This window comes from Aptenodytes patagonicus, chromosome 25, assembly GCF_965638725.1.
Source record: "Aptenodytes patagonicus chromosome 25, bAptPat1.pri.cur, whole genome shotgun sequence".
In the NCBI taxonomy this organism is placed as follows: Eukaryota; Metazoa; Chordata; class Aves; order Sphenisciformes; family Spheniscidae; genus Aptenodytes; species Aptenodytes patagonicus.
This window is the reverse complement of record NC_134973.1, coordinates 1,625,238-1,651,651: the sequence shown is the minus strand read 5'-3', so window position 1 is coordinate 1,651,651 and position 26,414 is coordinate 1,625,238. Positions and strand designations below refer to the sequence as shown.

Sequence of the window (26,414 nt, the reverse complement as noted above, 5' to 3'; positions counted from 1 at the left end):
TCAGGGATTGCCCTCTCGCCCCCCAGAACCGCCCCTCAGGGCATTGTCCCCCTCGCCCCACGAAACTGCCCTTCAGGGATCGCCCCCTCATCCTCCTCAGAGATGGCCCCTCACTCCCCTCAGGGATCGCCCCACTCCCCTCACGGCCCCGCACCCTGGGCCTGCCCGGCCCGGCGCGGCCCCGCCCGCCCGCCGCCCGCCGCCCCACGCCCTCTCCCCGCCCCGCCGCCGCCGCCGCCGCTCCCCCCTGGCCCGGCCGGCGGCGGCGCCGCGCCGTGCCCCATGCGCCGCTGTTGCCCGGCTCTCTGCATCAGCAGCACCACCGCCACCAGCAGCAGCCGCCGCAGCGCCGCCCGCCCTGCCGCCGCCATCGCCGCCCCCCTCCCGCCCGCCGCCGCCGCCGCCGCCGTGTCCCGCCCGCCGCTCCTGGTGCTGGTGCTGCTGCAGCGCCGCCCCGCGCCGCCCGCTCCTGCGCCTCCGCCGCACAAGATGGCGGCCGGTGGGAGCGGCGGGGGCCCCGGGGGCCTCTCCTCCTCCTGCCCGCAGCCGCCGCCGCCGCCGCCGGGCAACGGCGCCGCCGCCGCCGCCGCCTGCACCAACGGCGCCCCCCCGTCGCCTCCCGGCCTCACCTACAACCAGTGCGGCGCTGCCAACCCGGCGGCGAGCGGCGGCGGCGCGGGGGGCCCGGCGGCGGCGGCGGCTGCGGGGGCGGCGGGGGCCGCCGGGGGGGCGGGCGGCCCCGGCGGCGCGCTGCAGCGGGAGCCGGTCTATAACTGGCAGGCGACGAAGCCGACGGTGCAGGAGCGCTTCGCCTTCCTCTTCAACAACGAGGTGCTCAGCGACGTGCACTTCCTGGTGGGGAAGGGCCGCGGCTCGCAGCGCATCCCGGCGCACAGGTGGGCCGCGCGGGGGGAGGACGGGACGTGAGGTGCCCCACGCGCGGCGACCCGGGCGTCCGAGGTGGGCTCCGGGGGACACGCGGGCCGTGGGGGTGCCCCGGGCCCCGCGGCGGCCTGGACAGGCCGGTGGGGGCCCGTAGGCCCTGCTGGGGGCCCTGCGAGGTGGTTGGGGGTCCCGGGCCTCGGGATGGGCCGTGGGCTGGGTGCGGGGTTTGCTGTGGGGTGTCTGGGGGTCCCCCGCAGCCTCTGGGGGGGTGATGCGCCAGCGTGGGGGGGGGGTGCAGGGTTTGGGCTTCTGTGCCTCCCTCACGAAAGGAGAAAGGAGGGTCGGGTAACTTCACCCCGCGTTTTATCCGCCGTCGGGAGCCGCCGAGCTCGGGGGGACGTGCCGGCTATGGCGAGGCCCAGCTCCTCGGACGACCCGATGGGATGGAGGGAGCCGGGCAGCACTGGGGTCCAGAGCGTGGGTCCCCCCGGTTTGGTCTTTGATATATTGGGAGGCGACTGCCCCTCGGCGTGGTCAGTTGCTGTCGCCTCAGATCTCTCCCAGACCTCGGATCAATGTCGTGTTTCTTCTTACGGTTACCAGCCCAGGTGACGGGGTCCAGCTTTTGGCTGAGAGTGTTTTCCTTGGAGCGTAGTTGCGACTGGGGCAAGCACAGCAGGGAAAAACGCCAAATTCCTGGATCTCCCTTATAAGCAATCCTTGCTTTTGTGGGTAGTGGAGGAGAGGAGGAATGGTCTCCGAGACTGCCTGATCTCTGCCAACAGATACAGAGATCGGTGAGAGCATTGGGGATGGAAAGGAAAGAGCGATGATTTGAGAAACCAAATTTCTGCTACAACATTTTCTTTTTGAAATAACCTTTATTGAATCTTTTCTGAAGCCCTATATTTGGGGGGGTAATCCGCCACTGTAAAACAAACCCCATGATTCTGGAAGAGCTGTACTGAGAACGACATCTGGGCATGAGGTAACCAGTCGAGGTTAACACTTAAGGCTGAGCTGCCATTTAAGAGTTTGCAGCTCTGAGCTGCTCGCTCGCTGAGAAGCTGGGAATTGCCTCCACCTGGATAATGCAAAACTGATGTGGCTGATTGACATTCGGCTGCTTTTTGGGGCAGCTCTGGTGACCCCAGTGAATCGATGCATGCCGCTTTCAACCCACCGCTCCGGGAAGTGCCTCCTGGGCTGCTCGGCTGTGCCAACCGCAAATGCAAGAGCCTTTTGCTCGAAGACGGGACCTGCCTTAACTGGGGTGGGGGAAGGCATGTTGGTGTACTTAGAAGTGGTGCTTGGCAAAAGGAGCCTCGCTCCAAACCCTTTCAAACTATCACTTTTCTCATACGTGCTCACACTCCTGGAAGTTTCCCCTTCAGATTTCCCTTTTTCTCTCGCTTTCCAAATGAAACACACTTGTTCTAGGCTGGTTTGAGTGCTTAGGGTGTCAGTTCTGTTCTTTTATAATTTGAAGCTTAATTAGTATTTGAGTAAGCTTGTTCCTGTTCTGAGAACTAGGCTTGCTAGGTGGGGAGGGGCAATGTTCAGCCCAGAAATAAATGGAAAATAAATGAAGCTTTAAAAAAAATAGCCCCAAAGTGAAATGCTGCTTAATTGCTCTGAAATCCATCTGGTGCTCTGGGTGGTAAAGATAGAACAGAATGTGTCATGCCATGACATCCCACTTACGGATTATATAGATTTTAGTAAAACTTGCCTGTATGATATTACAGTTGGGATATCCTGATGAATCATGAAGTACCGTGGTTATTTCAGAAACAGAGAGCTTAAAATAAAACCACCCAGACCCCTTCTGTGCTCAGTTCTCCCACAGCAGCCTGACAGCAGAAGATATTTTGCACTGGAATTGAGTCGCAAAGCAACCATGAATTTAACTTGAGAGGCACTGTGTTGCTTCAGCGACCAAGGGCAGATGTTCGTACTTTGATGCTAGGTGTCTGAAATACTTACCTGTTAACTGTGTACTGCTTCTACAGTCTGGTTTTATTGTGTTAATTTTCAGACCGGGCCAGGTATAAAGCGTGGCTGCAGTAGGAGCATATCCTAAATAGGGTTCTTGGACGGCAGCTAGTTGTGCCTTGAGGAGTGGTCTGCAATATCTTACTTGTCATCTTTGATATGGCTGCATGGTGCATTAGAAATTGCTGCCTTTGGCAGCAAACTGGTTAGCACAAATAATCTGAGTCTCGCAGTCCTGCAGTAGCTGGAGGTGATAGTGCAGCTGCTCCCTGGTCAAGCTCCTCCAGGAACGAGCAGAGCAGAGGTGGTGTATTTGTAGGCTGAGGTAGTTAAATGGCATATATGCTGAGTGATCGCAGGTGACATCCTCCATGGGTGGTAGTGGTGGTGGTGCAGGGAGGAGGTTTCTGAGCATGACACAGCTGTAGGTTCAGGTGTGCTTCTAAGAGAGTCTGGCAAGTTCAGCAGCTCGTATAAAGCTGTAGAAGCAGACAATAGATATCTCACATAGCAACTAAGAGCAAACATACGTTTTGTGTGTGAAAGCTGTGTTTGTAGATAAATGGCGTAAGTGGCTGTGCTGGGTTCGACTGAAGGTGCATCTGTCCAAGCATCTGTCCTGTGAAGCATCTGCAGCCCTGAGAAGGTCAGGCGTTTTCTGCCTTTAGGAGGCTCCAGACCCTGTGGAAGTTGCTTGCCTACCCTTGAGCAAGCTCGATCTCTGAGCCTTGAGCTCGTTCCCTCTTGCTGCTGAAGCAGCCATGAAGAAGATGGAACGGCCTTAAGTTTTTTTTTGATGTCAAGGCCGGACCGAGCAAGCTGCCTCGAAGCTTCATGATGCTAACGTGGCCAAGGTCAACACGTTGATTAGGCCCAGCAGTAAGAGGGAAGGGTTTCTTTTTTTGTCTTTTTCCAGATCTGCTTCATCGAGCACAACATCAATGAGATTAGAAACATCTAAACCTCATCAGCCAGGAGCTGCATGGCTGTGATAATTAAGCTTGTTAATTGGCCAGAAAACATGGCCCAAAAGGGAACAGGGCAAGTGTGTGGTGACACCCCCCTGTGTATACTCCAGCCTGGGAGATCTGCAGCTTGGGGACAGTCTGAGTAGGTTTTTGGCTGCTGTTTCCAGGTATCTCTCTTCTAATCTCATCCTGTCTTTTCTTGGATGCATATTAACTTGTAGTACCTGCAGTGCCGTGTGCCGAGGTGTCCCACGGCTCAGCTCCTGGGGTTGCGTGTGAAGGGCTTCTCCTGGGGGTTTTTGAACCTGCCTCCTGCTCATTTCGCCTGGTGTCTCTAGTCCTTGAGCTGGAAGGATGCAGCCAGCAAACGATCATCATTCATTAGCTTCTTGTCACCTACAGTTTCACCAAGCTCCAGCACATCACGCGTTGCTCTGTTCCTGTGCCAGCTCTTCTGGAATAGATATTTTAAGATTTCTCCGCAGTGGAGCGGATGGAGGAGGGAGGTGGTATGCAGTGGTGGGATAGTCATGGTTCTTGAGTGGTTTATTTTATTATTGATATTACCGTAGTGCCTAGAAAGGGAGCAGGACTGTTGGGTATACAAATTAAACTAGGTGGCAGGTGGAGTTGCCAAGGTGAACAAGGAAGCAGTGAAAATTGGTGGGTAGGAAGCTATAAGTAGCAGAATGAAAGACATTTTCTTGCAGGCCTTCAAAAGCCTTCAGAGTCAACTTTGGATCCTCGTGAAGACAAATCAAATGATTAACCTCATGGAAGTTCCTGTGACTCTTATTGCTGAAAGTCAGGTTACTTTGATTCTTACATGTGCAGAGGGAATGACGAGAAATCAAGTGTGGCTTTCTTGGTTCTTTTGCTCTGCTTCTGATCACTTCTCTGCATCCTTTCAGTAGTCCACTTTGTTTTGGCCACCGTGCTGTTGTTTAAAAATAACCCTCTGTTTGAATTCTTCCTCTGACAAAGGTGGGTCACTACGCTGAGCTTAGGGTACCTGCATTTCCCTTTTGAGAGCTGCACGTTTGCATCGGGCAGCGCTCCTTGGGGTTAGGAGAGAGGCTTGCTGTGCGCTGGTCGCTACGGTGCTTCGGAAAATAGGAGGGGAAAACAAAAGAAAGCCCTATTACTCTGCCAGTTTGGCTCAATAGTTATCTGAAACAAACCCCATCTCTTCCTTTCGCAGACCTGAGCAGTCGGGGAAAACTGTTGAACTGTGTAGGAGAAATGGTGCATGTCCCTGCTTTTTCTGGGGTGTCTTTAGAATAGCTTTAAGTGTTAATTTTGGCAAGAGTAAGAAGACACCATGAAGAGAGAGGGATTTTCTTATGTTGTGTTCCCTTAATGTTTTAAGAGAACTTAAAATCAGAGTCCTGTGTAGCTCTCTGGGCACCTACTGGGATCACTTTAGGGCTCAGCAGTTTAAAAAAAATCAGACTGATTTATCCCTGAGTGAAATGGAAGCAAAAATTTGAGAGTTTTTTTAATTAATGTCCTTTTTCAAATTGCTTCCAGAGGCTGTCTGCTCACTGAGGATGTAGACTGTGCTGGCTGTGAGAATGAAAATTTTAGAGTGCAGTTAATTTATGTTAATTTTTAGTGGCAAATAATGCCTGCGATTGTCTTGCCCCCATCACTGCTTTTGTAGGAACAAGGATTTTTGTTTTATTTGGCAATTCTAGTATTAGGAACAAGGATTTTTTTTTTTTTTCATTTGGCAATTCTAGTATTGTGAACAAGGTTTTTTATTTGTTCTTGACATTTTTCTGCAGAATTGTTTGATAAAATATGCATGTGTGTACTTTTTTTTTTTTTAACCGCTGTGGTTTGCCCCTAACTCTCTTAACCGATCAGAAACAATACAACCCGGCTTGTCAGCCAAACAGTCCGTCACGGCAAACAAGCCTGGCACATCCACGGCACTTCGCTGTATTGTGTCCGTGGAAGGCCTCTTCTGGATGGGAGGGGAGTGAAAAGCGAGAAAATGAAAAAAATTGTTTAAAAGAAAAAAGCTTCTGTATCACTTCCTACTGCAGCAAAACCTAACTGAAATTCCCCTTTAGTGATGGGCTTTCCGTGGGGTCTGAGCACTGGAGGTTTCTGTCTTGTGCCTTCTGTCCTGAACGGTTTTCTGCCTGCAGTTCTTGATGCTTGTCTCTGTCGAAGCGTGCGTCAAACTGTGCTGCAGCGAGAGCCCCTGAATTTTCCAGCTTCTTCCTTTCTGCGGTCGGTTGGAGAAGTGGTTGCAGTAATCTCTTCTGCAGCCTGGTCTCCTCTGCTTCCCCACGCTGCTGAGCTGTGACCTTTGTGGCCTGTGCTGTATTTAACTTCAGGGAGCTGCTTGATTGCAGACACCAGGAACGAGGTTGCTTTTCCTGGGAAACACTCGTCTCTGCATTTCCAAACAATGGAAGTTCTCAAGATGGCTTTTCTAAGGCATAAGGCAGGTACAGCAGCTTACATATACACAGGCCTCTCAGCAGGCAGGTCTGTGCCTCCTCCTAAAATAGGAGTTGGTGTTTATCAGTGAGGGAAGTCATCTTGTTTACATGGGAGTGCTGGAATATTATTTTCAGTCTCAAACCTGGTTTGTGGGAATTCTTGCTTCCTATTTCTTTAGGGCCAATAACATGCCTCTCGCCGTTAATTACCACGTAAATTCACAGCAGTGTGAAAAGGGTTTGTGTGCACCTAACGGTGCTAGTTTGCTTCAAGTGAGGTTTTCTCTGCCTTCTAGACTAAGCCCGAAGCAGGTTTTGCGTTGAAGAAGACGGCAGCGTGCCCGGGGGAGGCAGCTCCCATGCTGGGTGCTGCAGGAGGTGCTGGTGTCCGCAGCTCCCGGTGATGCTGCCGGTGCAATTTGCATGTTTTGAGAGCTTGCTCTGCTGTCACCAAGGGTGTCCTCCTGGCGTCTGGGGAGAAGGGAGGAGGATGGGTAGTGAGTAGTGACAAGTTTTCTGTAAGTGTTTTCAGTGTGTGACTGGGGGTAATTGCATCAAGACTGGGGCTCTGTTCACTGGAATAACTTGAATTCCTTAACTTCGTTGTTTCTTAGCTTCTCAACCTTGTGACTGGTCCGTAGGCTCCTACAAGGACTTTGCAAAGCAGCCACGTATATTTTGTTCCGTGATGCACAAAATGTTGTCTTTGGGGAACCATTACTATGTTGTATGCTGGGACAGGGCTCAAAATGAAGTTGCTTGCAACTTTGGTGTTTTTGCAGTAAACGAACAGAAAGCCTGACACTCCCTTCTATTGCAAAACATTTTTGCTTTAACGCTGGGAACAATTTGCTTTCCCTGGGGGTGGCCTTGGGGAATAGCGGCTAGCCTGGGATTTTTTTTTGAAAGTGAATATGATTTAACATAAGGTTTTCTTGCTTGTTTGCTTTTTAACGTTAGGTTTGTGCTGGCTGTGGGCAGCGCAGTCTTCGATGCGATGTTTAATGGTGGAATGGCCACAACTTCTACAGAGATTGAGCTGCCTGATGTGGAGCCTGCTGCCTTCCTAGCTCTGCTGAAGTAAGCTGCTTCTTATGTACAGTATAACTGGAATGAACAGATTTATTGTAGAGAAGGATATTTTCAATGAAAGCAGTGAACCATTTTGTAGAGTGGAGATTGTTAAGTTTCTAAATAAAATGCCTCTTTGTTGATCTGTTCAAGGGCGTGTAAATGCTGGTGTTAAATCCCTCTTTTCCTGGGTAAAAGTCTAGTGTAGCTACTGCACAAGAATATCTGACTTGCTCCGTGTTTTGGTTTAGCAGTAGTTAAATATATGCCCTCCTGCTGCTGATCTGCAGTATGGGCAAAACTAAACTGGATAGTTGATAACTTTGTAAATATGTAGTTATATGTAGCTACACCATGCAAATGCAGCAATAGGGAGGTGTTCTGGTTAGCAACTGGAGTAAGTGCACGTGCTGGCCCTTGTGGTTAAGTATCAACTCACCTGTTCAGACGTAGTCTCACAAATTCTCGTTCATGAATTGGTTTGATTTGATTCAAAGGCTATTTGAGAGAAGTGGGGAAAAGTAATCCTCTTAAAGCTCCGTAAGTTACAAATACTTGGAGGTCAATTAGCTTATGGGAAAATGAGCAAGTTATAACAGGTAAGTAAGGGTGTGAAATCAGTGTCAGCCGTTCTGTATGGTATCTCCCCTTCTGCGTGTTTTATTCCTCTTTTGGAGAGCTGGTTTTGAATTTACATTTACAGCATGCGTTGTAAGTCTGCATGCTGGGGGAAGGAGGAGGAAGGGGCTGTAACATCCTATTCACCGATTTCTTTAAGCTCGGCTGGTGCTGTATAACATCCAGCAGCAATCCTGAATGTATGCTGAAAAGTCATTGTCCCATTTCCATAGGATTTCTGTAACCTACTTCCAGGGGTTTCCAGTCCTGTGCTCTTGACATGTTCCCCGCTTGCTTCCTATTGGGAACAATGACTATATATAGCTTTGGCACACTTTTTGCTTTACCTTCAAAAAGTGCTTTAGTCTTGACTGTGCTATCTTAGAAGATTTTAAAATTGATCTTCACTAGAGTGAAAGGCCAGAAATAATAGGGAGCCCCATGCCCCCTCCCCTTTGGCTCGTTTTAAACCAGACACTAGCACATGGGGAATCCCTCTAATTGGCATATGACTCTCTGTCAGCCAGGTAGATCTCTCTGGAGTGCAGAGTTAGTATCTATCTTTGAAACTTAGTGAGGCTAAAATATCGAGTGAATTAGAGGCAAAGTTGTGTTGTTTCCCAGCCAGTGCTGAGATTTCAGCACTTGTATAAACAATACGATCTTGGAAGAGAACCATCATCTGAAAAGACTGGAGTGATGAGTTTAGGTGGATTTCAACGGAAATGTTTATATTTTGTATAGGACAAATTGTGTGTGGATTATCACAGTGCCTCTAAAGCTTGCAGTTATGCTGCAGTAGCTGTGTGCTACAGTGATATCTTAGATGCTTAAATCTAGAATCAAACTGTCGCTTTTAAAATGCTCAGAGCTTAAATATGCCAAAGGAAGTTTGGGTGCTGCGTTCCAGTAGGAAGCTTACCAAGTATGTGGTATAAACCTTCCTAGAGTAAAACCAGTCCCTCCAAACACTGATCTAAAATGGCAGCTGATTCTTACATATGTCTCTGGACTTGGTCCAAGCCATGACCTAATGCTGTAGGATCAGGAGCTTATCAAGGGACAAAGTGCCCATCGTGAATGTTCAGCAGAAGGTCCCTTCTGGACACTAGATTGTGATTGTGGGCTGGTGGCCTTTAATAGGTCTGCTGTAATTGCACGAGAGATCCTTTTTTATTATTACTATTTTCATGGTAACCCAAAGAACATTTTTGATTGTCTGGGATTATAATCTAAATCTTCTTTTAAATTGATACTATGCTTTTTCACAGTTTGAGCCTCTCTTGTTATCCCTCTTAGCGTGCACTGTTTGGACTATTGTTAAAATAAATACTAACATAGTAATTGAAGTAAATAGAACTAGTTGTTTTTAGAGCAACTGTGTTCTTTTAATCTTGTAATAAAAAGGATTACTTAGTGAAAACAGGACTGGTGAAGGGATGTGTGCAAAATACATTCATGAGCCTGTGGCTTGATGCTGTTATTAACAGATGCTCTAGAGCAGCACAAAAGCCTGCTTTCAACAGCAGTGAGAGTGCTTCCCTTCCTCTGAATCCCCCTGTTTATGCTTCCCTGAATTGCATCCTGGCCCTCTCTAGCTAGAGGACCAGGAGCTCCACTGCTGCTCTGCAGCAAGTCCCTCCAGGTGGGGATGCTGCCTGCCATCCCCCTAGAAGAGCCCTGCTGCTGTGTGAAGCCTCCAGGAATAGCGGCCATGCGCCATGTTGCTGTGCCCCATTCAGAGAAATGCCGGAGAAGAAATTGCTGGAGTTTCCAAAATATCCCGTGGAATAGGAACGCTAAGCCCAGTTAACACATTTAATGTTACGCCTCTGTGCTTCGTGCCTTTCAGAGCCTGATTGGCGAATGCTCGACTGGTTAAAGGAAAAACAGTAAACAAAAACACTGCATGGGATTAGGACTAACATCAAGTGTGTAACTGGTTTTACTGAACTCAGCCTGCCAGTTCCTGTTGTCTCTAATCAGCATGCTTGGGTATGAGGAGGCTCGGTCAGGCTTCCTACGAAGACCTTTGTTTTTCCATGCGGTATGAATGTACTTCCTTGTTTTGGCCTAACAGTGAAGGCTGATGCTTTGCTAGCAGCGTGGCAGTCCTTGTTTTTCATTGCAATTAACTCTTGCTTTATGCTGAAGTTACATTGTGTGCTGTACTTTAACATCTGAGTGTTATACGTATAATGAAATTAAACAGTTCGGTATATAAAGTGAAGAGATGAGGGGAAAGTGGGGTATGGATAAAACACCTCACCTGCAGTGGATGTATATGTTTGAGTGCTTCTGGTCACTTTTGAATTAGTATATAAAATGGAGCTTCCCTTCTGAAGTAGGCAGGCAGGATTGAATTTTTGTCTTTGTTTAGTCTAATTGAACAGCCAAAAATGTTAATTTTAAGGGGTACACTTGGCCAGAGACTGTTCTAGCCTAGCGTAAGTGGGAGGCTAAACAGCTCGCTGGTTGTGGGATGCTAGGCAGTTCAAAGTGCTTCAGCAGATATCCCAGCTATTTCATTCATGAAAAGTTACACTGTAAAGAGCGTGGTTTTTAAAAAAAAAAAAAAAAAAAAAAAAAAAGCTTCTCCTTGTAAACCACAGTCAGTGGAAAGGATGTGAAAACCCTTCCATCTCTCAAGTATAGGAAATGGGGCCAGGATGATGGGCAGAAGCACAAACGTGGTTTTTATGAGTTGCAAGGGTTTTTACCCTGTTACCTTATTGGCTTCACCAGAGCAATGTTTGTTTGCATGCTTTCAGATTCCTTTATTCAGACGAAGTTCAGATTGGACCAGAAACTGTTATGACAACGCTTTACACAGCTAAAAAATATGCAGTTCCAGCCCTTGAAGCTCATTGTGTGGAGTTTCTTAAAAAAAACCTCCGAGCAGACAATGCATTCATGCTGTTAACACAGGTGAGTTTGCAATCGTTTGTGTTAAGTCCTTTGAGCAAGGTCCATCTCAGTAGGAAAACAGAAGTTTTCTGAGCGTTGCGGAGTTGATCATCCAAAATGGAGCAGTTCTGTGTCATTTTGAATTCTTCCTTACAGGAGTCTAGTGCTGATGAGCAAGTTCTTACAAAGAACAATAAAATACAGCAAATGTTGCTGCCATTTCAGATCTGCTTTCTGTTTCGGTGTGGCAGGCGGTTCCTTCCAGAGTGTGATCTGGGGAAGAAATTAACAGGGTGGAAAAATTTCATCTGCCAAGAAGAAAAGTGAAATGAGAGGATTTTCGCTTGTTCAGATTCAGGACTGGTGTAATAAGCTTTCTCTGTGCAAAGCTTGCTGCATCTAGCTGGTCAGACGTTCTTTGAAGAACTGTTTTTGCAATAGTTTCCCTGAAACGGGGGTGAAAGACAGAAAATGCAACTTTTTCATGAGTGCTTCGGTTTATTTTCCTAGGAGAGGAGCAAAGTGATCTCTTCCTCAGCCTGTTCCAGCTCACCCTCCCGCTGTACTGAAGGCACGCAAACCTGGAGTTTCAGTGCAGCTGTGTTTCTTGACTCTTTGTGAGGCCGTTTGCGCATCCTTGTGCCCCTCTGATCCGATCTGTGAAGGTTGGACTCCTCCATCTTCCATTTGACTCTTCTAAGCAGCGAACTAGAAGACAGTGTTTACAACTTCTGCTTATTTTGGAGAAGATCAGACTTTGCATGCAGGTTGATTAAATTAGCATCACTATCCTTCCCATTTCCTAGCCCCATCTTCTCTTTCTGGTCCCTGCCACCCTCTCTGCTGACAGCTGATGACATCAGTGACTTCTGCAGTGCTGTCACCTGTGCGTTGCAGTGTCTGTAGCATTGCCAGGGACACCCTGTTCTGGGTGGCGTAGGAACAAGAAACAAATAGGCATTGTGTGTGCGAGTTTCTTTCCTTTAGGGAATGGCCATACTTTTGGCTAGCTCTGGAGGAATATTTCTGAGCAGCCAGCTCAGGGAAGCTGCCATGATTTCTGATGTTAAACAAACCTCGCAGAGGAGTTTTCACAGCTGCCCTGACTTGGGAACCAGTGCACTAAGGCGGTCTGGCTCTGAGGGGTTGTCTTGTCTTGCCCAACGTATCTGTCTGCTGGCTTTTTTCCTCCTTGTCAGGAGTACAAGCGTCTTTCAGGCTCTGACTGTAGTTACCGCATCGGTGGCAGTGTCTACACCAGCAGTTTTTGCAGAAATTGAAGCAGTGTTGCTCTAAAGCAGTGTTGGCCTGAGGCAGTCACTGCTGAGCTCTTTGCTTCTTTGCTGCGATGAGGCAGGGATTTTATTTGAGTTTAAATATTTGGATCAAGTTCTCAAAGTAGTTCCATGTTACATTGCTGTTGTAGACACTCTGCACTGCTAGGATTCAGCTATTGCTGCAAAATACCGTGTCCCTCTTTACGCATCCCCTTGTTAACTTGGCCCTCTTCCACATGCCATAAACGGGCAAGGCAGCCTCTGAGACATGGGGGGAACCACACTGCACTTCCCTGGGGAAGATTCAGGACTTAAAGATTCTTGCTTGGGTGATGGTAGCCAAATCTGCGCTCCCATCTGATGCATGGTAGGACAATTGTAACTCTTTGGCAGCAGCTCTCCCGTTCTTTGGGTTCAGCAGCTTGCAATCTGAAAGATCAGGAGCTCTTATCCAAGAGATCTTTCCCGTAGGCTGCAGTTTTGAAGAGGCATCTTACGCTAGCCATCACTTCATGAGGATTAGAGGTGTCAGCTTTTTGGTGGTATTCTTTATGCAGGGATTTTTGCGGCATGCTAAGTCTCTGCAACCTGACTTCGCAGCTTTGGCAAGGTAACATTCAGGTTCATGGTGACTTCCTTACAAGTCACAAAGGTCCTTCTTTGGCAAAAGAGGAAGGTGTCCTAGTTTTTCAGATATCAAAACCAAGATACTGCCTGGCACTCTGTCAGCTGTACTGGGGCAGCTGAAATGCCAGATGGAGACAGGCTTTCCTTTTGTTTGTGGCTTATCCATTACGAGTAATTATCAGTGGTGATTCATATCTAGTTTATGTTCACTATTGGAGTATATCAAGTCTCTAAAATGTTTGAGGCTGGTGTTTTTGAGAAATGTATCAGTATCTCAATGACTGGCTGCGCGAGGCACCTGACTTAATGGATCTGTTCTCAAAGTGCTCTTGGTTCTGGTCCTTCAATGTGAACATCGGCCTCTTGTTTTCTGCTTTTACTGCAACAAATTGACAATTTGTACAGTCAGTTACAGACCTGAGATACATCTTGTACAAAACATTTCCCAACAGGCTTAAGATGGTGAACCTAAGATTGTAGAGCCCCAAACCTCCTCTGCGTGTATCATTGCTGAATCCTGCTGGTCCAGCAACTATGTCATAGACAGCGTTTCACGCAACTGCTAATCTCTGGTGGCAAATAGCTCTCCTAATTGATTGTGCCTCATAGTGATCCTCTTTCATGCCAGACGTACATGCATATGTCACTTTGATCAACAAGGAAATAATAGCTTACCTAAAGCCGCTGTGGGGGAGAACTCTGCAAGTGTAATGTAAGTCCTTCACGTGTCAAAAGAGAGCCGCTACAGTAGTAAAGTCTGAGTCAGTCACAGCTCTTGGATGCCAAGAGCGCAAGGCACTGGCAATCCTCCAGCCCCAGGAGCAGGTGACGACTGCTGAAGCTTCCCCAGTCCCTGAGAAAATGGAGAGTTGTTTCAGCTCCCTGCACTTGAGGTCTCAGCGTTGAAGGTTGGCCTTGCTGAGCTCTACAGCCCGTGAGCAAGGGTGAAGCAGAAGATGCTCGATAATGCTAGCCTCTGTGAGTGACTGAATTCCCAGCCCAAAACACAATTTTTAAACCTTACCTGTGGCAGTGAGTTCAAGTCCCAGCGTACTCTTGCGCTAATGTTAGGTGTGATGTTAAGGCAGTTCCTTCCTAAATAGCAAAACCAAACCTTTGGAAATAAGAGGTCATCTCAGTGACTTTTGCATGTTCCTACCTCATTTCTGCTTATGCTAGGCACAGGGTTGGTAAGATGTCTTGGTGGTCTAGGGGGATCTGAAGCGGTAGTGAAATTGTTACGAGACTGCACTTAAGTTGGGCAGAGAGATTCTGAGCAACTCTCCAAGCTGTGTGCAGGCTTTGTTTGGAATAGTAACCTACTTCGGGGGGAATTCTTTAAGGTAACTAGATTAGAGTAGCTGTTTCTGGGCAAAACATGCAAATGCACTAAGCAGGCTGCGTACCCCACAGGGTTTTGCACATCTCCCTGGGACACAAGCAGTGTGCCTGCTAAGGCATTTTTGCTAATACGTGAGATCAGCGTGCCTATGTTCTTACAGAATAAGCTGTCTCTGCATATTCCTAGAGCAAGCAGGCCAGGAGTCATTGGGCAAAGCTTTCTTCTAAATATAAAAATGATGTAGTAAAAATTACCCACGCTCAGCTGACATGGTCAGTATGGCGCTAGAAAGCACTACAGCCGCGTTAACTGATGTGATGTTAAAACAAAGACGTGCCTGAAGACATGCACAGCTAAAACAGAACTGATGCCAAATGCAGATTTTTCTAGTGCTTGCCTTGTCATGCTTAACTGCTTGTGAAAGACTGCTGCAGCCCACTGAATTCATGATGCAGTCAGGCATAGTATTGCTAATGAAGATGGGCTCTGGGAGAGAAGGGGGGGTCCTTACTTAGTGTAAACTTTAAAATATCTTTTGTGTTAACGACTGCTTCTTCATTACTAGGCAAGACTTTTTGATGAGCCTCAGCTGGCCAGCCTTTGCCTGGAGAACATAGACAAGAACACATCAGATGCCATCAATGCGGAGGGGTTTACAGACATTGATCTGGGTAAGCTTTTTTCCCTCCTCCCTCTACATGCTTTCATAACAAGCTAGCCTCTAAAGTTATTACAGGTTAATACTTGGCACTTCTCTTTTGTGGCTCTGCTGTTCTGGAGCAATCTGTTGAATAAGTGGCTAGAGACAAGGCATTTGCAAAAGAGCATGCTTGCTTGCAGAAATATCCTGGAATCTGCTTACTTTGGTGCAGCTTGGGTTTTCTGGGCATGATACAAAGCCTGTTTCCTCTGTTGATGTTGGCAGGTTTTGGGTGGGTGTAACTTGCCTTCTTTTGTAGAGTTGGCATTGTTCCCTAGGTCTTCGTCAGGCTTGGGAGTTAAAAAGGTGTTGCGTTTTTGGAAGCAAGAACGGCTATTTTAATTATCGTATGCAGTTTCCAAACTTGCTGGGCACAGTTAATAAACATTAAAATTCAGACTTTAACCTTCTTCTAATGAGATGGACTATAGAGGTAAGGCACGGGTAACCTTCTGGCTTTCATGCTGCTTGCTTCATCCAAATTTGATGTCAAGTAAGTTGCAGTTAGTTCTGCTGCACTTCCATTAACGTGCCAATTAATTGGGCACTGTTTGCTGCTCCGGTGAGTTACTTGCTTATGGAATATGCAGATATATCTTACTCAGAGGCTGTGGGCAGCACTTCTGGGAGATGCTGTTTTTTCAGTTGCTTCTTTTTTACTCACCTTGGCTGTACATAGGGTACTTCTGGCTAGGTAAAATGGGGTGATTTGGGTTAGTGCCTAAAGTTGTCACTATCTGTCCTGCCTTGCAGACACCCTGGTTGCGGTGCTGGAGAGGGATACCCTGGGGATCCGGGAGGTTCGTTTGTTTAATGCAGTGGTTCGCTGGTCGGAGGCTGAGTGTCAACGGCAGCAACTTCAGGTGATTCCAGAGAACAAGCGGAAAGTACTGGGCAAAGCGCTTTCTCTTATCCGCTTCCCATTGATGACTATTGAGGAGTTTGCAGCAGGTAACTGAACAAAGGCGTTTCTGGCAACCCTGGTCTTTGCTTTCTCTGAACTACAGAGGATCAAGTACATGAAAATGGATTTTCTCTGTGTATCCTGTAGTAATTTAAATTTGAGATTATCCCCCATTTGCACTGATCTACAAAATCTACTGTGTAAATGCTATTTTCATCCATGATCATTCACTCTTGTTTTAAAGAGTGGTCACACGTGGTGTTCCCCAGGGCTCGGTACTGGGGCCAGTTCTGTTTAATATCTTTATCAACGATCTGGATGAGGGGATTGAGTGCACCCTCAGTAAGTTTGCAGATGACACCAAGTTGGGCGGGAGTGTTGATCTGCTCGAGGGTAGGAAGGCTCTGCAGAGGGACCTGGACAGGCTGGATCAATGGGCCAAGGCCAATTGTATGAGGTTCAACAAGGCCAAGTGCCGGGTCCTGCACTTCGGCCACAACAGCCCCATGCAGCGCTACAGGCTTGGGGAAGAGTGGCTGGAAAGCTGCCTTTTGGAAAAGGACCTGGGGGTGCTGGTCGACAGCCGGCTGAACATGAGCCGGCAGTGTGCCCAGGCGGCCAAGAAGGCCAATGGCATCCTGGCCTGTATCAGAAATGGTGTGGCCAGCAGGAGTAGGGAAGTGATCGTGCCCCTGTCCTCGGCCCTGGTGAGGCCGCACCTCGAATACTGTGTTCAGTTTTGGGCCCCTCACTACAAGAAGGACGTCGAGGTGCTGGAGCGTGTCCAGAGAAGGGCAACGAGGCTGGTGAGGGGTCTGGAGAACAAGTCTGATGAGGAGCGGCTGAGGGAACTGGGGTTGTTTAGCCTGGAGAAAAGGAGGCTGAGGGGAGACCTCATCGCTCTCTACAACTCCCTGAAAGGAGGTTGTAGCGAGGTGGGTGTCGGTCTCTTCTCCCAAGTAACAAGCGACAGGACGAGAGGAAATGGCCTCAAGTTATGCCAGGGGAGGTTTAGATTGGACATTAGGAAAAATTTCTTTGCCGAAAGGGTTACCAAACATTGGAAGAGGCTGCCCAGGGAAGGGGTTGAGTCACCATCCCTGGAGGTATTTAAAAGATGTGTAGTGCTTAGGGACATGGTTTAGTGGTGGACTTGGCAGAGCTAGGTTAACAGTTGGACTTGATGATCTTAAAGGTCTTTTCCAACCTAAACAGTTCTATGATTCTAAAGACTACAGTGCTCCATCAGGTAGGAGCAAGTCGGATCATAGCTGGCTGTACTCAGCATGTTTAGATGGTTACTTTCTCATTCAGCTGAGAGCAAAGATCCAAACAGGGGTTCACATGCTTTCCTTTCTAACCATTCCAAGTGTTTAAACTACACAAAGCTAATGGAGTTGCATATAGTTGTTGATTGTAGCCTGCTCCCAAGGAGAAATGAGGATGTTTCTCCCCATCCTCTATTTGCTGCTGCCCGTAATCCAGTGGTGGTGTTAACCGTGTCCTGCTGATGCTGTTCAGAGCAGAGCCCCATAACAGAAAAAACTTTCAAAATGTTCTTTGAGCTGAAGGGTTGGTGTTGTTTAGTCTGTGTCTCAAAGCATTTTTCAAGTTTACGTTAAAATCTTGATCTACAAAGATGTCTAAATCATTTAACAGTTTTGACTAAAGATTTTTTGTTTTGTTTTCATTGCCTGTTTGTCTTTGACTTCATACTCTGGTGATTCTCCAGGGATTGAAAACTGGCAACCGGCTTAAATAGTTTTCATGCTAAAAGACACCGTGGAGCCATTTTCAAAACTGAAACTTGTTTTAGGCTGCAGTTATGTGTACAAAGAAGCAAAAAGGGTCACTGACACCACTTCCTTTGCAGATCACTTCTCAAGGCAGAGACGGCGTCAGCTTATCGGCAGTTAGTGTACATATTTCAAGATGAAGAGGGATATTAGTAAGAAGTAAATCTGTGGTTAAAACTTGGTACCCACTTTCCATTTTGCCTGTCCCAGCTGCAATGTGGTCTTAGGGACCTGAATCTCTTCAGAAACGGCTTGGTCAGGGAGGCAGAGATCCGTTCATCCAAACTGGGTAACTTTCCTTTGTGTTGGCACCGGGTGAAAACACAGCACGCTCTGTTCCTCGGTGTGCATCATGCCAAACAGCAGCGTTGCAGCAGATCACAGGCTTACGATCCGGCTTGATAGGAGAGAGCATCCTCCTTCTGGATAGCGTTACAGCCATCAGAGCAGTTCATGTATACCAAGCTTTGCATTTTTCTGTAGATCCCGTTTCTTTCAACCCTTCCTTCAGATCTTGTATCATTCTATCTCACTGGGAGGAATGTGTTAATTTTGGCATATTTGGGTTGAAGCCTTTGAGCTGGGAATGTCAGTGCCCCTCCCGATACTGTCTGTCACAACTGCCTGTTCAACTTGGGTCTTTAGTCGTCTTGCTTTGAGAGAAACTCTTTAAGTTTTCTCCATCCACTTTAACCTAAAAGATGAACAAAAGAAACCCCAAACCTGAGAGGCTGCGCTGGTCAGCTGTTCCTTAAACAAGGGGCTGCCTTGGAATTGCTTCCGCTTCGTCCTTTTTCTGAGTGACTCTGATTTCTTTGGTGATCGCAGCAGAGGCAGGAGAGGGAAACCACTCCCCTCTGCCCCCCTCTCCCAAAAGCAAAAAAAAAAAAAAAAGGGATTTTTACAGGCAGTGGTTTCACCAGTTTGTTGTATAATCTGGTATCAAACGTGGAGTTTTGCATGAAGATGTTTTAACTGGCAAATGTGTCACTCCCTTCCCTTAGAGCAAGTAATTTGAAACATTTGAGAATTGAATTGCAGCAACACGGGATAAGTTTAGACATGATCAATGACGGCTGATTTTTGCTGAGCAAAGTATCCATAAGCTCATTTATCTGTTAACAGTGAGCTGCCTTAAATTCTTTCATCTCTACCTATTGCAGCCTTGGACCATGTTACGTCTGCGTAACATCATGTCGAATTTAACCAACTACAAGTCGTTTTGGACCAACAAGTAGCTAGGCATTTGCTTCCCACATTAAAGAGCACTTAGTGCTGTTGTTTCTCCAGTACGCAATAGTCTTGGTTCTGTTAAAAGCCTCCTGCAAATAGAGGTGCAGAGCAGCTTTTGACTCTTATGCTAAAAGACTAGTTTTCACCTGGTTCCGCTTTTGAAAGTATTCAAAGTAGTTTCCAAAGCTTGAGTTTAGCATCACTTTGGAAAAAACATCTAGTTACTGGGGAAAAGATGAGAACGTATTTCAACTTTTGCTAAAATCACTAGAGTTTTTCCCTAGGTTCTATGATAAAGGTATTTAAAAAAAAAAAAAACACAAAAAAAACCAACAAACCCACCAAACAAACCCAAAGCAGGGATTAAATGCCTGAGGGAAGGAGGGAGTCAAAGCAGGGCACGAGCTGAACCACCCTTGTCTTGACTGAAAAATACTCCTATACTTTCTAAGTTGATGGTAACCAGGTGATATTCCCTCCCACTACCCCTCATGGGCTTTCATGACGTTCTAACAGTAATGTTATAAAATGCTGGTGTAGGTGTATGAAAATCCCTGTCTCTTACCAGTATTACCGTCTCCTGAGGGAGTGGGGGAAGGATTAGCTGCATGTTTTAGGTTTTTAAACCAGTCCTGTTAGCCAAATGCATTTCGGCTCTGTGGAGCTGTGCGCTTAATCGCCGTTTCGTGTACGTGCTCCGTACAGAGGCTCTGCCGTCCATGACTGGTGTGCAAATAAAAGGCAGGCAGCACGTTTCTCTCTGGGGTTTAACTTCCTGGCACACCAGCGAGATCCCATGTGTGATGTGGGTTTGGCCCACTCTTAGCTGCAAGTCAAGTTTGCCTCCCCATGTAAATCCCAAAAGGATCCCTTCCGGTTTCTGAAGGCTGACGGCGTCGCTGCTTTCGTGCTCCTTTGCAGGGCCTGCCCAGTCGGGAATCCTCACGGACCGGGAAGTGGTGAGCCTGTTCCTCCACTTCACAGTGAACCCGAAGCCACGGGTGGAGTTCATCGACAGACCGCGCTGCTGCCTGCGGGGGAAGGAGTGCAGCATCAGCCGTTTCCAGCAGGTGGAGAGCCGCTGGGGGTACAGTGGGACTAGTGACAGGATAAGGTCAGCTTCTCTGCTAATTCTGCTGCTGATAGATTCATGTTTACTGAGCTTTGAGCCTACTCTAGACCTAAACCCGCAAGGTTACGTGCTAGACCCTGACTTCCACCTAGTGCGAACCCTGAAGGGAAAGCGTTTTGCTGGGCAAAAGCATTGCCTGATGCGTTAACCTGCACGTGCAGCTGCAGGCTGCCACTTTGCTTCTGTATTGGCAAAGGTTTCCAGCAAACGTGGCCCTCCAGCACAGGCCTCTTGGGGGATTATTTCTCTCTTTTTCAAGTGGCTTCTTGCAGCTGTACGGGCACGTAGCGGTTGGAGTCACCAGGCAGCTCACGGCTTCCTCCTGTGCCTGGGTATGTCGACTAACCACTGCTCCATCAGGTTGGTTCCCTGCTCTATTATAAGTGTAAATGTGGCTTGTTGAAGCCCCTTAATCTTGCCTATTTGAGGGAGGGATTAGGATAAAATGCTTGCTCTTCTGCTAATATGTAGTTTGTTTAGAGCTAAGCTGGTAGAGAAACAGCAAAGCCCAGTCATGGTGACAGAGACGTGGAGGTGTGGCGTGGCAAATGGTGGTTTGCAAGCCTTGTGTGGCCAAGCGATTAGAGCAAGACAGGAGGTAATCGGAAAGCCTTGGTTATTTCCCGATTCGTCTTTGTCCTGGGTGGAAGGGGGACTCGCATTAATACAGTTCTTTAAAATTTTTAAGCCTTTTCGTCAATGGCTCTCTTGCATATCAATAGTGCCGTCGGTTGGATCTTCTGGTCCATTCATCCCCTTACAGGAGATCGCAACTGGAAGAGCTGCCAGCTCCAAATACTTACTGCTCTCAGATCTAACGTTCAGAGACCTTTTGGAGCTTGTGTTTGACTTCAAGTTCAACTGCTGGCAGCATCAGGGTCAGTCCTCAGCAAGGCTTGTGTGCAGTTTCAACACTGAGTATTTCATGCTGGTAGCAGAGCAGTGGCTTCTCGCCTGCCGCAGATGTTTGTTCCTGAAACACGCAGGACTGAAAGAGTTGGTGGACGGGTGAAGAAATTATGTTGGCAGTTTGGCGGGCACTGAGGCTTTCTGCTACCTGAGAAGATGGAGCTGTAGTGGGGCAGTGGGGTGACTATCCTTCCCCTCGCTGCCTTAGGCAGCAGGGATTCCTGCGTTCAGGAGCTACTGAATCTTATTTTCTACTCTTGGGCAAATCTCGAGTGCAGCTGTATCCAGCAAATACTCAGAAGCACGTTAACAATTCTCCTCCAGTGCTCAGCAGTGAAATACCGAATGACGCTTTAAGTGGTCTTTGCTGTTACCTTGCCGGAAAGACTGCTGCTGCCGTGAGCGTGGGCGCTATTCCATGCTGTGCAGGCCACCCTGCCTTTGCCTGGCTGGCGTTTTTGGATGCTGACATGGTACCGCAACCTCGAAGCGCTTTCTGAGCCTGAACTCTGAAGTTCGGTGATGGGATTGCGCAGCTTTGTATTTGACACGAGCAAACAATTATTGCCGGCCCATTAGGACAGTCAAAGGTGTGAGCTTTCTGTGAAGGATTTCAGTTATTAGCAAGACTTGCATTTAAAACTGTAGTATGCTTGATTAAATCATAGGTATAAAATTAAAGTGAGTGAAGATACTTGTGTATCATCCTTGTCCTAAAACAATACAGGAGTGGTAAGTTGGTCTGACTTTCCTGATCTGTTCCTGCAGGTTCTCGGTAAACAAAAGGATATTTGTAGTTGGGTTTGGATTATACGGATCCATACATGGGCCAACGGATTACCAAGTAAATATACAGGTAAATCTCTCTACTACGTTAAAAATATTTGCTGCTGTAGGGACTAACGCACGCATTTTAGTGAATATGCAACAAAATCTTAAGTTAGAAGGGACTGTATTTGTTTTCTAGATAAGGTGGTTAGCAGATGCAGTGAGGGCCAGATGGGGCGCTGGGGATAAGAGGGATTATTGCTCTCGATTTTTATGCAACCTCCCGTTGCATGCGTCACTGCAATATCTCCCCAAGTCCGCTTGCAGCCTTTGAAAATACGTCTCGGAGAGTTGTGACGCGGTTTGAGAAGAAGCTGTGCATGTTTTCCCACACCGAGCAGGCCAGGCCAGTTCTGCCCTGTGGGTGCTGCAGCAACAGCTGGGTGCTGCAGTAGTACTTGGACCGTCTTTTGCTCCGCACAAATGCAGTGGAGCAGCCACGATTCAACAAGGGAAGAGAAGAAAGCGATTGCTGTGCCTGTGCAGTGCCGATGTGCGGCCTCACGTCATCAGTGTCCCGTTTGAGATGACGAGTCGGACTGAGGGAGACTCAGTTGTCTGAAGTCCATTGTGATCTTGTTCAAAGACTGGGGCGGCTTACGGCAGTCTTGTGCGCCTTGTTCTGGATGCGCGTACGTAACCCCGGTCTGGATCACTTGAGAAGAACTGTCCCCAGGAGAGTTACCCCAGCACAGCACGGCTGATGTGATGAGCACAGTCTGTCAGCGCTTCTTCCTTAATTGTCAGGGTCTCCTTCTAGTGCCCCTGAGCTCTTGGAGGAGAAAGGCAAGTGAAGATCTGAGCGCAGAACGTCGGCCTGCAGTCCTCTGCCAGGCTTCGGGGTAAGGAGGGATTGTCTTGGGCTGTCTGGGACCCGAGCCCACCGTTGTTCGGCGTGATCGCAGCACTGAAGACGGGCATAAGTAATGGGATAGCGCAGTCGCAACGGGGCTGGTCAAACTGTTCAGCCTGGTTCAGGGGACACGCACCTGCACCGGTGCAGGGCAGCGTTCAACTAACTGTGCAGATTAAAAGTTAACACGTGTCTTTACAGATCATCCACACAGACAGTAACACGGTCCTGGGACAGAACGACACCGGGTTCAGCTGTGACGGATCATCAAACACTTTCCGGGTCATGTTCAAGGAACCTGTTGAGATTTTACCCAACGTCAACTATACGGCATGTGCTACTCTAAAGGTACCGTCCTGGGGCGGTGCGGGTGGGAGAGAGGCGTACAAAGATGGGTGAAAGCAGGCTTCTGTAGTCCCTTCAGTGCAACGTGGTTCTTGCTCTGCATTTTTCAAGGCCTGTAGTATAATCTCGAAGGTCTGCTCTGTAGTCCTTCACCTGGTGGTGCAATGTGTACGTTCACCACCAGCGTTCAGAGTTGGTTTTTAACTTGTCTTGCAAGTGTACGGTAATTAACAGGCTACATTAGTGATGAAATGGTGGGATTTTTTTTTTTGTGTGTGTGTATACAGATAAGCTGTCAGTTCTGCGGGCGTGTAATCCAGAGCCTGCCTGCCATGGCTTAAAAAAGTTGATATTTAACTGTTGAGACCTGGTTAAATGTAGTGTCAAGTTCTGATAGAGACGAGAACTTTGCTCAAAACACCTGAGGTGCAAGAACCAGGAAGAAAAGGGAGGTGCTGAGATCTCCGAAGCTCATTGTTTCGGGCCAGGCTGTGAGGCCAAACCTCCCAGAGTGTGCCTGGGCAGCAGGTTCCTGCGGGGCTGCGATCCCTGTCTTGATCTGTTCTTGTCTTCTGTGACCATCGCAGGGTCCAGATTCCCACTACGGAACCAAAGGACTGCGCAAAGTGATCCATGAATCGCCAACAACGGGAGCCAAAACCTGCTTTACGTTCTGTTACGCGGCTGGGAATAACAACGGCACTTCCGTGGAGGATGGACAAATCCCAGAGATCATCTTCTACACATAGTGCAGCTGCGGAGCTGGCTCTGGACTCTTCTGTTCTCTTCCCCGTGACCTTCTAAACTAAATTTCTGGCTGAGTTTGACCACGCCAATTGGAGCCACACTAGCCAAAGGTCTCAGTAAAATCATTTCAAAGCTCATGTTTTGCCTTGTGCTAGTGATTCTGCTGCTATCCCGTACCAGACTAACTGGTGTACCAGTTTCATTTGTAGGTTGTCTGTGGCTAGTCGTTTTTCACTTTACCGATTAATCCTATCTAACAACATGCATTTTTTTTGACTGTAATGAATGTAGATGCTTTTCCACCAGTCAGAAGCATGGAAACGAGTGGCTCTGGTTGTGGTTATACCTGCTGTGAGGAGATAATCCTGCAAAAAGACACAGTCGAGGGCTGTGTTGGCCCATCCTCTTCTGCTCTAGCTCAGCAGTCGAGGCGAGCCGGTTTGCCGCGCCTGCCCGGCAGCGCCGCTGCAACAGCGGGGCTTGGCCAGCCCGTGCCTGGCGCCTTCCCTCCCGCCAGCCACGGCACGTGCAGCCGCCTTCAAAAAGTTACGGAAAGTGGCCTTTTCCCTGAGGCTTTGCTGTTTGCTACACAGTCTTGAGGGAGACCTCAAAACTAGAGCGCCTCTGGAGAGACTGCGGCGTTTTCATGCTGTTCTCACTAATTTGTGACAATCCTTTACCTTGGGCAGTTGGCGACAGCGAACTGCTCTCCCCTGCGGACGGCCCGCGGCCCTGCGGACTGGGGAAGGGGCGGCGGCTCTGGCCGGGCGGGCTCTTTCCTCCCTTGCCTGCAGGCTGCCGCGCTGGGGCCTGGTGGTGCTTCTTTCAAACTCCGCAGCGCGTTTCAAACGATGGATGATCCTCAGATAACCCCCGTGCAGCCTTCAGCAGCAGGGTACCCGTACTAGGCGTTGCTGTGCTAATCAAATCCTTGGCAGATGGTGCCGGGGTTTGTCAGTTGAAGCAAGCAAGGGAACTTGCCTCCCCTGGACCCCTGTTCCTGTGTGTTGCTGCTGTTTTCATGCACGTTTCAATGCATTTTTCTCTTTGTTTCTGTGCGTTGCTAACCCACCCCAGGCCGCTCCAGAGCGTGCCGCCCTGATGCGAAATAGGAAGAGGCTTGACGTGCAACTGCCTGTTGCAGATGGATGAGGATTTATGAAACAGTTCAGGAGAACAAAGATGTTCTGTTTGCCCGTGTACGTTTGCACAGTCTGCCTGTTTGGACAGGCGCAGGAGGAAGATGCGGTATTTACAACTATCACCTGGCTTTGGGCCGTTGAGCTCAGTAATCCTGAAGACGCCCCCTCCTCGCCCGTTCAGGGCCGGTTGCTTTTCCCCATAAGCAGGTACGACGTGAGCTGAGCAGGGAAGGCGCCGTCCTGCCAGGGAGGAGGCGGGTGGCTTGTACTTGCGGCTGCCTGACCAGCCTCACGGTCGCTGCCCGCTGGTGAAGACTACGAGACTATTTCCTCCTCCTCCTCCTCCGCAGAGGAAGCTGTAATTAAAGGACTGCTTGGCAGCGCGGCCAGAGCCTTCCGAAGTCTCTCTGGGACTCGCTGGCAAGGGGTGGTGCCGCCGCCGAGCCGAGGTTCCCCTTTGCAAACCTCCCCCTCCGCTCCAGGCACACGAAGCCATCGTAACTCGCCGGGCAGCGGTTGTCACCTTATTTAGCTGCTAGAAGTTAAAACCTGGTCGTCCCGCGCTGGTGCGGGGATGGCTCGGTGCCTGCTCGCTCGCTGGGGAAGTGACGTCTCCTCCTCTTGCTCCCTCCGGTCGGGTCTGTGGCTGACCGGGCATCTCCTCGTCAGCCGCGCAGCAGTGATACTGTCGGGAACACCCGGCACCTCCTAACCAGTAGCTATTAGAGATGTCAATAGTGTGTTACGTTCTCTAGGAAGACGTTGTAAGATGTGTATATTGTAAGCCTGCTTCAGGGTAGGATGTTTTTAATATGGCCAGTACTAAAAAAAGGAAAAAAAAAAAAGAAAAAAAAAAAAAAGGAAAAAAAAAAGATGGGTCCATGACTTCGTTACTGAACCTGACTCTGTGCAATGCGAACAGTGTTGTGAGACGGATTAACAGACCGGGCGCGCTCCTTCCCGCAAGGGAGGCGGCCCGTCGGGATGTACATAGCTGCGCCCGCTCTCGCCTCCCGCCTCTGCCCCCTCTTCTCAAAGGTTGTGGGAACGTCGCTGCAAGCGCCCGAGAACCGCGTCGGGGCCTGCGCCTTCCCCGGGGGTGGGCCGTCTGCCGTGGATATGGCACCTGGGGGGGTCTGTATATAGGTGGCAATAGTGGAAATAATTGGAATTTGGAAGAAGCGAAGCTGCGCGCGTGGCTGGGGAAAGAGCAGGACTCGAGGGCAGGCCTTGCTCAGCCCAGGTGGGCGCCTCCCTGCTGGCTCTTCCCTGGAAGCATCTGGTTTTACTACTGTTTCGTTACGCGGCTTCTCTTCCCAAATCCACCCTTCCTGCCGTCGCCCCACAAGGTAGGTCTGGTAGCTTTGTCCTGTCGGGGAGGGGAGAGGAGTCAAACTGAACTACACCTGAGCAACCTACGGCTTTTATGCAGTTTGATGCAATTCTGGCTTCTGTAGATAGATGAATGTAGTTCATTGTTGGACATGCCTGTTTCCAAAAGTACGAGACGTTCTGTTGTACCACGTCACCTTCCGAGCAGAGCTGGAACTGTCTCGACTCCAGCGCTATATTGATGAATGTATCCGATGCTCTCGTTCAGTGTTCACACTCTGCTTTTGGCCAGCTTTGTGATTTGTAAATAGGAAATCAATAAAGACATTCAGGTTGTCTTTACAGAA

General features: G+C 48.7%; 1 protein-coding gene across 1 annotated transcript; it reads left to right on the top strand.

Annotated features, from left to right (window-relative positions):
- The first annotated feature begins 282 nt into the window (after positions 1–282).
- On the top strand, positions 283–26,414 carry BTBD2 (BTB domain containing 2). The gene is made up of 9 exons (XM_076359670.1): positions 283–896; positions 7,265–7,384; positions 10,765–10,921; positions 14,712–14,817; positions 15,600–15,797; positions 19,701–19,893; positions 21,589–21,676; positions 22,703–22,849; positions 23,434–26,414. Exons 1-9 carry the CDS (start codon positions 283–285, stop codon positions 23,593–23,595), a joined length of 1,785 nt encoding a protein of 594 aa, XP_076215785.1. The 3' UTR covers positions 23,596–26,414.